The 11832-nt window shown below is 42.0% G+C and overlaps 1 protein-coding gene across 2 annotated transcripts in view; it reads right to left on the reverse strand.

The window, feature by feature from the left end:
• Positions 1-11832, reverse strand: part of CTPS2 (CTP synthase 2) — a 124175-nt gene that overhangs the window by 90397 nt on the left and 21946 nt on the right. For both annotated transcript variants that reach the window (XM_004382813.1, XM_023737248.1), the window contains exons 7-8: positions 8181-8332; positions 4096-4228 (exon numbers count right to left, since the gene is read on the reverse strand). In XM_004382813.1, the coding sequence (XP_004382870.1) occupies positions 4096-4228; positions 8181-8332 (285 nt within the window). The remainder of the gene's footprint in view (positions 1-4095; positions 4229-8180; positions 8333-11832) is intronic.

An 11832-nucleotide genomic window follows, 5' to 3' on the forward strand; every position in this document is an offset into this window, starting at 1 on the left:
AGAGAACCTCGAAGAGGAAATCACCAAATCAATACCATTTACAATAGCCCCCAAGAAGATAAAATACTTAGGAATAAATCTAACCAGAGACATAAAAGACCTATACAATGAAAACTACAAGACACTACTGCAAGAATCCAAAAGAGACCTGCATAAGTGTAAAAACATACCTTGCTCATGGATAGGTAGTCTCAACATTGTGAAAATGTCAATTCTACCCAAAGCAATTTACAGATATAATGCAATCCCGATCTAAATTCCACCGGCATTTTTTAATGAGATGGAGAAACAAATCACCAACGTCATATGGAAAGGGAAGAGGCCTCGAATAAGTAAAGCATTACTCAAGAAGAAGTACAAAGCGGGAGGCCTCACACTACCTGATTTTAGAGCCTATTATACCACCACGGTAGTCAAAACAGCCTGGTACTAGTACAACAACAGATACATAGACCAACGGAACAGAATTGAAAATCCAGACATAAATTCATCCACCTATGAGCAGCTGATATTTGGCAAAGGCCTAAAGTCCGTTAATTCGGGAAAAGCATCTTTAACAAATGGTGCTGGCATAACTGGATAGCCACCTGCAAAAAACTGAAACAAGACCCACACCTCCCACCATGCACAAAAACTAACTCAAAATGGATCAAAGACCTAAATATAAAATCAAAAACGATAAAGATCACGGAAGAAAAAATACGGACAATGCTAGGAGCCCTAATACATGGCATAAACACAATACGAACCATAATTAACAATGCACAAGCACCAGAAGAGAGACTAGATAAATGAGAGCTCCTAAAAATCAAACACTTATACTCATCAAAAGACTTCACCAAAAGAGTAAAAAGATAACCTACAGACCGGGAAAAAATTTTTAGCTATGATAAAGCCGATCAGCGTCTAATCTCTAAAATCTACAAGATACTGCAAAACCTCAACAACAAGAAGACAAATAACCCAATTAAAAAATGGGCAAAGGATATGAACAGGCACTTCGCCAAAGAAGATATGTTGATGGCTAACAGACATGTGAAGAAATGCTCACGATCATTAGCCATTAGAGAAATGCAAATCAAAACTACAATGAGATATGATCTCACCCCAACGAGGCTAGCATTAATCCAAAAAACACAAAACGATAAATGCTGGAGAGGTTGTGGAGAGACTGGAACACTTCTACACTGTTGGTGGGAATGTAAAATGGTACAACCACTTGGGAAAGCGATTTGGCGCTTCCTTAAAAAGCTAGAAATAGAAGTACCATACGATCCAGCAATCGCCCTCCTTGGAACATATCCTAGAGAAATAAGGGCCATCACACGAATAGATATATGCACACCCATGTTCATTGCAGCACTGTTCACAATAGCAAAAAGATGGAAACAATCTAGATGCCCATCAATGGATGAATGGATAAACAAATTATGGTATATCCACACAATGGAATACTAGGCAATGATAAAGAACAACGAGGGAGCCGTGAAACGTGCAGGAATCTGGAGGTCATTATGCTGAGTGAATTTAGTCAGTCACAGAAGGGCAAATATTGTATAAGATCACTATTATAAGAACTCAAAAAAAGTTTAAACACAGAAGAAAACATTTTTTGATGGTTACGAGGGTGGGGAGGGAGGGTGAGGGTTATTTACTAACTAGATAGTAGATGAGAATTATCTTAGGTGAAGGGAAGGACAGCACACACTACAGGAGAAGTCAGCACAACTGGACTAAACCAAAGCTAAGAAGTTTCCTGAATACAATCAAACAGTTTGAGGGACAGAGTAGCAGGGGTAGGGGCCTGGAGACCATGCTTTCAGGGGACATCTAGGTCAACTGGCATAACGAAGCTTATTAAGAAAATGTTCTGCATCCTACTTTGGTGAGTGGCATCTGGGGTCTTAAAAGCTTGCAAGCGGCCATCTAAGATGCATCAATTGGTCCCAACCACTTGGAATAAAGGAGAACGAAGAACACCAAAGACACAAGGGAAGAATTAGCCCAAGAGACAGAAAGGGCCACATAAACCAGAGACTTCATCAGCCTGAGACCAGAAGAACTAGATGGTGCCTGGCTACCACCAATAACTGCCCTGACAGGGAAGACAACAGAGAGTCCCGGATGGAGCAGGAGAAAGATGGGGTGCAGAACTCAAATTCTAGTAAGAAGACCAGACTTAATGGTCTGACTGAGACTGGAGGAACCCCAGAAGGCATGGACCCCGGATTCTCTATCAGCCCAGAACTAAAACAATCTCTGAAGCCAACTCTTCAGACAGGGATTGGACTGGACTGTGGGGCATAAAGTGATACTCGTGAGGAGTGTGCCTCTTAGCTCAAGTAGATACAAGAGACTAAACAGGCAGCTTCTGTCCGGAGGTGAGACGGGAAGGCAGAGAGGGTTAGAAGCCGGTTGAATGGACATGGGGAATCAGGGGCAGAAAGGGGGAGTGTGCTGTCACAGTATGGGGAGAGCAATTAGAGGCACATATCAATGTAGGTATAAATTTTTGTATGGGAAAAAATAAAGATAATAAGGCTTGCTTAAACTGTGAAATATCTATTGCGGTAGGCTGAACACTGGTCTCCCAAAATAATATTGATGTCCTAATCCGTGGAACCTGTGCATGATTACCTTATATGGCCAAAAAAGGGCTTTGCAGATATGATTAAGTTAAGAATCCTGAGATGGGGAGGTTATCCTGGATTATCCAGGTGGGCCCTAAATGCAATCACATGTATCCTTATTAAGAGGGAGGTAGAGGGAGATTACACACACAGACACGAGAAGGCAATGTGATCACAGAGGCTGACTGGAGTAATGGGGCCACAAGCCAAGGAACAGCGGCCGCCTCCAGTAGCTGGAAGAGGCAAGGAGCGGATTCTCCCCGAGGGCCTGCAGAGCGAGCGCAGTCCTGCCAACACCTTGATTTCTGCCTGATGCAACTGATTTCATACTTCTGGCCTCCAGAACTGTGTGAATCAATTTCTATTGTTTAAGTCACCAAGTTGGTGGTCATTTGTCACAACAGCCATAGGCAACTAGTACACCTAGAGAGAATATCATGAAATAAAAATATTTATATGTACATAGAAAATAGTCCAGGAGAGTATGTATCAAACTGGCAACAACAGGTACAACAGAAAGGTGGGATTTCGGGGAGGAAGAATCATCTGTTTTTTGCATTTTACATTTAAATTTTCTAAAGTGAGCATGTATTGCTTCCATAATTAAAAAGTTTTAAGACTAAGAATATACTCAAGCTGCTTATGATAACTATACTTCTGCTATCCCATAATATTTATTTTTTTTTAAATAGTCATCATTGTTTGCCAGCTATCATGACTCCAGGTTAGAAACAGGAATATAGCATTTTTAAAATCTAGATTCATTTTCAATGCTTAAGCAAAAAAAAGTTCTATTGTTAGCCAAACACAGCACACTTAAATAAGCATGAAGTACATGCTAAGGTTGATTTCAGAAATCATGCCTTAAACCTGTGTGCAGAAAAAAGTTAACACAGCACGCCTGTTTTCCTTAGGAGTGCTTGCAAGGTTGGCCCTTGGCTGGCATCTGAGGTCTTGGATTCAGGAGGATTCCCATCATTAACTGATCAGGGTGGCTCACTGTGCTTAAACTGTTTGTACAAACAACATGGTTTATGCTGAACATCTGCTTTCCTTGTGAGAGCCTGGAATTTTGGAATATGCTAGGTAGAAGGCACCTATGTGACTAGCCCCCAATAAAACCCTGGGTGCTGAGTCTCTCAGGAGTTTCCCTAGTAGACAACAGTTCACACAGGTTGTCACAACTCATTGCTGGGAAAATAAAGTGTGTCCTGTGTGACTCCATGGGGAGAGGACTCTGGAAGCTTGCACCTGGTTTCCCCTAGACTTCATCCCACACACCTTTTCCCTTTCACTGTAATAAATCACAGCCGTGAGTACGACTACATGCTGAGACCTGGAAGTCCTCCTAACAAATCATCGAAACTAGGGGTGGTCTTCAGGACCCCGACTAAACCTGCCTCTCTGACAGACGAGATATTGGGGTGAATAACTGAATCATCTGGAAGGTCAGGCTGGGACTCACCATCAGATTCAACTTGTGATTGATGGCCAAGGCTGAGTGTTCCAGGGCCTTGAACACAGAGGCGTAGCAGTCCCTGAGCTTGGTATATTTGCCAACCAGGGCTATCGAGCACGTTTTCTGTAACCTTTCATACCTGGGGAGAAAGACACGCTTAAAGGTTATGCGCACCTAACGTAACATCACAAACGTAACAATGGCAGCCACCGTTCTTATTCTAAGACACTTTTTTAAAACCCTCAGAGCAGATGAGCTTCACACCTGATACGCTTGACTCAAAATTACCCCCAAGTAACTAAAATCTGTACGCCAACAGACTTCAAAGTCATAAGAAATCCCAAAGCTAGCTTATATAAGCAGGCACAAATGCGGAAACACAGATATAAATCTGAGAAAAGTATATGAAAGAAAAAGTTAAAAGCATTAAATTAAAAAAACAAAAAGCTCTTTCCAACTCATAAACAAGAGCTGTTCTTAAATTCGTTTTTAAGGTGACATTGTGTAAGAAAATGTATTCTAAGTGTCAATAAGAAACATTCCAATATTAACTTTGTAAGGTGACATTGTATGAGAAAATGCATTCAAAGTGTCTACATTAAAAATCATTACATTCCCAGCTGGCCCACAAAAGCCTGGTTAATCATGATATGCCTAAAAAATGGAGCAAAGAGAATGATTTAAAATATTACAAGCCATTTAGATCATTTTTATGAGAAAATTCCATTCTCCACATGACTCTCAATCACATTTTACCATTAGAGACACAATCTTTTGTGTTGCTTTTGGCAGGAAATCTGTTCAAAGAAGAACATGAAAAAAATCTGGTCTGGTATGAAGTATGTGCAAATGTTATCCTGGGGCTGAAGGAGTTTTAGAGCTTTGAAGCCAGCCTTTCCCAAAGCCTCTTAGAACAAAAATGTTACCGTGATGAGCAATACTCCGCTTTCATATCCCTTCATCTTCCACAACTACAAAGAGCGCAAGAGAAAGGTGCTTGTACACAGGCTGGGTGGAGAAAATGCACGCAAAGCTAAGAATTCAAACTGACAGTAAAGGTGACTTTCTAGAAAGGTGACTGAAGTACCTAAGAGAAGGCTGCAGAACCTTAATTTACTACTGAATTTCATATTGCTCTGGAGATTTCCAAGCTGCCCATGCTTCACCTTACTTCTACACACAGAAACCAAAACCAAATCCATTGTCCCTGAATTGATTCCTACTCACAGAGACCCTATAGGACAGAGAAGAACTGTCCCATAGGGTTTCCAAAGAGCGGCTGGTGGATTTGAACTGCCGACCTTTTGATTAGCAGCCGAGCTCTTAACCACCGTGCCATCAGAGCTTCAAATAACAGAAGGAAGGTGATATCAAGGATCTTTAAGGGCCAGGTATCCGAGACAACATCGTCAAGGGAAGATGCTTCCTGTCCAAAAGCGCCACCTTGGGGGTGGCGCTCACACCACAATTTAGCATGGCAGGTGAAGTGAGCACTCACGTCCATCGCGAGGAGGGATGTCAGCTCTGCTCCCAGAAGGAAGCAGGACTGGAGTCAACACCATCTGGCCCCCTTCCGCTCCCTCACCGTCTGGACTTCCCCAGGGGAGGAGGAGTCACCCAGCAGCTGGCATGGCAGGCAAGTCCACTGGGTCACTATGCCCAGGAAGGTGTCCTGGGCCCATGCCCTCTGCCTCTCTTTCCCTCTCAGACCTGCAGGCCAGGCTCCTGGAACACTTCCAGGCCAACCAAGCATCTCACTCTGCTCATGGAGGGTTATCCCCACTCTCATTGTCTTTGGGGCCCAGAGAGTTCTCTGGTCCAGTTTCACCAGGGACCCCTGGCCTCTGGGTAGCACTGGACCTCCACTGTCCAGGCTGTGGCTCTGACCTCTGTTTGCCTCCCTGGATCTCCCTCCAGGCTGTACTGAGGGGATAGGGGTTAAAGAATGCACATGCCACAGCACCAATAGACGCAGAGGGACTGGTGCTCAACAGCACCTGCGCTTGAAGACTGTAGTGAGTTGAATGGTGGCCTTCTCCCCAGAAAAACCTATGAATGTGACCTTATTTGGAAAAAAGGTCTTTGCAGGTGTAATTAAGTTAAGGATCTCAACATGAGATCATCCTGGATTAGGGTGGGCCTTAAACCCAACAACAACCAACCAGAACCAGTTGCTGCTGAGTCGACTGTGACTCATGGTGACCCCATGTGTGTCAGAGGAGAACTGTGCTCCATAAGGTTTTCAATGGCTGGTTTTTCGGAAGTAGAACACCAGGCCTTTCTTCCAAGGTGCCTCCGGGTGGACTCAAACCTTCAAGCTTTCACTTAGCAGCCAAGCATGTTAACCATTTACACCACGTAGGGACTCCATCCAATGACAAGTGTCCTTATAAAAGAAGAGATAGGGTAAAGACACAGAGGAGAAGGCAATGTGAAGACAGAGGCAGAGACTGGAGTGATGTGACTACAAGCCAAGGACTGTGGGCAGCCACCAGAAGCTACGAGAGAGAGTCTCTCTCAGAGCCTCCAGAGGGAACCAGCCCTGCCAACACCTTGATTTTGGACTTCAGGCCTCCGGAACTGTGACAGAATAAATTTCTGTTGTTTTAAGCCATCTAGTGTGTGATCATTTGTAACGGCAGCCACAGGAAGCTAATGCAAAGACCAAACATTTATATTCAGCAGATTCAGCTTTAAAAAGCCGAGAGGCATAGAGTATCATTTAGAGCTATTTCCAATAAGAAGAGTTAAAATATTAAAACCTCTAGTGCTTAAAGAGGATCAGCCCCAAGCTACCCAGAAAATTCCAGAGGGCAGGAGCTTCATTGTATTATCATTCTTTACAGTCCATAAATTCAGAAATTGTACTTTATTCCTGATTCTACTTGCCTCAGAAATTCTAAAACTTTTTTTTTTTTTAATTTTAAGTGAAAAGGCAAGACAATTTTCATCTGACCTGTTAGTTACCTCCGATTGTCAAGGATTTTTATTACCATCAAATCATTTTCGATTATTGTTACCAACATCAGTAACCAACACTTAGTGCCGGACACGACATTAAGTGCCTTCCATGTTTCTCGCGTAATTGCCACATTTATTCCACTATTATCTCCCTGTTATATATGGACAGCAGAACAAGCCCAGAGAGGTTAAGCAATCCACCCAAATTCATACAGTTAGTAAGAGGCGGAGCCAGGGTCTGAATCCACGGTGCCTGATGCCGGAACCTACGTTTTGAATTGCTGCACCTTCTGCCTCTGCCCCAAGCTACACAAGAAGCCAGGAAGCCTGTGACTTTATGGAGTCACACCTCATCCACATTTAGTAAAAGGAAATAGGCTACTGGGATTTGATTTGATTTCCACATGACTTCAAAATCAGACAAACATTGCTTAAATTAATATGATTCTCTTAAAGCTAAAACCTATCGAGGGTTTTAATGATGCTGCTGAATAGCTAATAACTGCAGGACTGGACCAATAATGGCATAGTTGAAATGTCCCATTCAAAGGAATTGTCTGTAGGAAAGGTTATCGAATCTTAAAAACCAGTAAAACTCAACAAAACAAACAAAAACCCCATGACATCCAGAATGTGTAAAACAGAAAGTAAGAAATAAAGCAGTGCCTCATAACCCTTCTGGAATTCAACTTCCATCAGTTCACTTTGGTTTAAGTAGAGCAAAACCAAAGGCCCCAGAAATCTGCAAAGAATCCAGCAAAACACCATAACAGTCAAGTCGATTCCGACTCATAGCAACCCCGTGTGACAGAGTAGAACTGCCCCATAGGGTTTTCTAGGCTGTGATCTTCACTGGAGCAGATCACCAGGTCTTTCTCCTGCAGAGCCACTGGGTGGGTTCAAACCACCAACATTTCAGTTAGCGGCCTAGTACTTCACTGTTACGTCACCAGAGTTCCTTGTAGAATTTACTTTGGAATTACATAAATACATAGCCAGATCTAGCCAAACCATAACATAGAAAGCCAAATGTGACATAGTAACTTTTTAAGTAAGTCTTAATCCTACTCCCAACCCCATTCCAAACCCAAGAATTATTAAAGATTATATTAGTAATCCTTTTCACGTACCTGTCAGCCATGTTTCTCCACTTGAAAAGCAAATTACTTGCAGAATCAGTAACAGGTAGGTCCAATCTCTCTTTAAAATATTTAACAATGCCTTGTTCACCCAAAAGCACAGGGACTCGGTATGTGGAAGGAACATCATGGATACATATTACCTGATAAACGATGACAAAACAACATGTTGAAATGGAACAGACTCGAATCTGGCACATAATGATATCCTTCAGCTCGAGAATGAAACGAAACTCAAGAGAGACTGTGGCAACTTATTTAAGCTGATATAAAAAAGTCAAGAGCCCAGCAACCAATATAAGAGTCAGAATTAACACAAGGTTGTTGTTGTTAGCTGCCACTGAGTCAGCCACCAACTCATGGCAACCCCATGCGCAACAGGACGAAACGCTGCCTAGTCCTGTGCCATGATCTGTTACAGATTGGAACGTGGTGATCCATAGGGTTTTCATTGGCTGATTTTCAGAAGTACATCGCTGAAACCTGTTCAGCATCATAGCAACACGCAAGCATCCACTGACAGACGTGTGGTGGCTGTGCATAAGGTGCACTGGCCAGGAATCAAACCTGGATCTCCCGCATGGAAGGTGAGAAATCTACCACTGAACCACCACTACCCCCTTAACATAAGGTTAGTTTAACTTAATTAAAAACTCTTTGAATCCATTATTCTACCCCTGGAGCCATGGCTGTTTTCTTTCTTTCTTTCTTTCTTTTTTTTTTTTTAATTGTGCTTTAGGTGAAAGTTTACAGCTTAAGTTAGTTGCTCATACAAAAATCTATACACACATTGTAATGTGACCCTAGTTGCTATCCCTATAATGTGACTGCACATTTCTCCTTGCTACCCCGGATTTCCCATGTCCATTCAACCAACTCCTATCCCTTTCTGCCTTTGCATCTCACCTCCAGACAGGAGCTGCCCATTTAGTCTCGTGTATCTACTTGAACTACGAAGTGCACTCTTCACGAGTATCATTTTATCTCTGTTAGTCCAGTTTATTCTTTGTCTGAAGCGTTAGCTTCGGGGATGGTTTTAGTTTTAGGTTAACAGAGAGTCTGGGGGCCAAGTCTTCTGGGGTTCCTCCAGTCTCAGTCAGACCATTAAGTCTGGTCTTTTTACTAGAATTTGAGTTCTGCACCCCACCTTTCTCCTGCTCCATCTGGGGCTCTCTGTTGTGTTCCCTGTCAGGGCGGTCATTGGTGGTAGCCAGGTATCATCTAGTTCTTCTGGTCTCAAGCTGATGAAGTCTCTGGTTTATGTGGTCCTTTCTGTCTCTTGGAATAATGTTTTCCTTGTGTCTTTGGTGTTCTTCATTCTCCTTTGCTCTAGGTGGGTTGGGACCAATTGATGCATCTTAGATGGCCACTCGCTACCTTTTAAGACCCCAGACACCACTCACCACAGTGGGATGCAGAACATTTTTTTAATAAACTTTGTTATGCCGTGGCTGTTTTATATGTCAATACCCAAGCCCCCTGGTCCAAGACACCATGTTCTAAGTCTGGCTTAAAGCAGTAGCATTGAGCTGTCTTCTAAATGTGGGAATGTGGTTTGTTTGTTTGCTGTTGTTGCTGCTGTAGTTGTTTTTTCTAAGGCTTTGTTCCCTGTTCCCTTCATTTCAGTAAATTTATATACACATAGTTATCATAATAAAATTAATGACAGCTGTTAGAGGGGACAGGTTCCCTTAAATACCAGGCGGTGCTTGGCTGTGGTTGTTTTTCACACTTACTCTAATGGGCTTCTCACCACCCTCTCAACTACATCCAAGGGGCGACTTGCAAGCATTTAAGGACCTGCCATATCCTAAATAAACACCAAATGTTCTCTCAACTGAACAGAATCAGCCTTCTGAAATCCATAGCTACCAAATCAAGGGTTTCTACGCTGTTGAAATATTGCAAATGTGATACTTGGAAAGCTCGTGCCTCATTTCTGCATTCACCATTGTGATTCAAATGCCCAGATGTCACTGACATGAGGCTCCATTCCAATTTCTAATTAAAACTCTCCCAGTTTATGGAAACCTCTGGACAGCCACAACCCTGACAAGTAGAAGGCCTAAGAACTTGGAGCTATTTACTCATTCATCCTGCAAGCGAGAAAGAGTTTTTCAAATATCATGGTAATAAAGCACATCTACAGAGACCCCGTGTCCACTTCATTCCTCCTCAGTGGTCCAGATGAGAAGAATTTTAGATGCACATTCACTGGGACTAATGAAAAGGCTGAGACTAACTCACATCAGAAGAGAATACGTGATAAAAAATGGCTAATACAGCGGTTTGTGGACAATGAGAAGCATCATCATTGTCACTGAATTGCACATGCAAAAATTGTTGAATAACAAATGTTTTGGTATATATTTTTTACTACAATTTAAAAAAAAAAGTAGTCTTGAGATCAGAAGAACTGGATGGTGCCTGGCTACCACTACTAAACACTCTGACCAGGGACACAATAGGTGGTCCCAGACAGAATGGGAGAAAAATGTGGAACAAAACTCAAATTATTAAAAAAGCCAGACTTACCGAACCTGTAGAGACTAGAGGAAGCCCCGAGACTGTTATCCTAAGATACTCGTTAAACTTGGAACTGAAACCACACCGAGAGGTCACCTTTCAGCCAAATAACAGATTGGATCATAAAACAAACAATATCACCAGTGAGTACTGAGCTCTTTTAAAAAATCATTTATATGTGACCAAACGGTCAACATTTACCCTAAAGCAAAGATGAGAATATATGGGTGGCAGGGAAGCTAGATTAATGAAAACAGAACAACCAGAATGGAAATTATGAGTATGTTAATACATCGTAAAAAACGTAACCAATGTCAATGAACAATAGGTACAGAAATCGCTAAAAGGGAACCTAATCTGCTATGTACACTTTCACCAAAAAACACAAAAAAAATTATTTAAAAAAATGTAGTCTGCGGACTGATGGGATTCAGCATTCTTATATGAAATAATTATATAGGGTCTAGAAGTTTAGACTAAAACTTTTGTACTCAGAGTTCTCAGCAACCCAATTCAAAAGTTTTATCCTCCTAGTTCAGAACCAGGTTACATTTGTTTAATACATACACCAAGTACTGGTCTCTACTTGTTAGGAGCAAAAAGAAAGAAGGAAACCAAAGACTCAGAGAAGAAACTAGTCTACAGAGCTAACAGCCTACACAAGCCACAACTTCATCTACCCTGAGACCAGAAGAACTAGATAGTGCCCGGCTACCACTACCAACCATTCTGATCAGAGCTACAATAGATGGACCCTAACATAATGGGAGAAAAATGTGGAACAGAACTCAAATTCTTAAAAAATCCAGACTTACTGGACCAGTTGAGACTAGAGGACTCCCTGTGACTATCAACCTTAAATACTCTTTAAACCTTGAACCAAAACTATCCCCTGAGGTCACCTTTTAGCAAAATAACAGATTGGCACACAAAATAAAGGATATTACTTGTGAGTACGAGGAGCCATTAAAAAACCATCTATATGTAGAAGTTCTAGCTAGAGCAATAAGGCAAGAAAAAGAAATAAAAGGCATCCAAATTGGTAATGAAGAAGTTAAACTGTCCCTGTTTGCAGATGATATGATACTATACACAGAAAACCCTAAAGACTCCACGA

The sequence above is a fragment of the Trichechus manatus genome, unplaced genomic scaffold, assembly GCF_000243295.1.
Source record: "Trichechus manatus latirostris isolate Lorelei unplaced genomic scaffold, TriManLat1.0 scaffold00100, whole genome shotgun sequence".
Taxonomy (NCBI): Eukaryota; Metazoa; Chordata; class Mammalia; order Sirenia; family Trichechidae; genus Trichechus; species Trichechus manatus.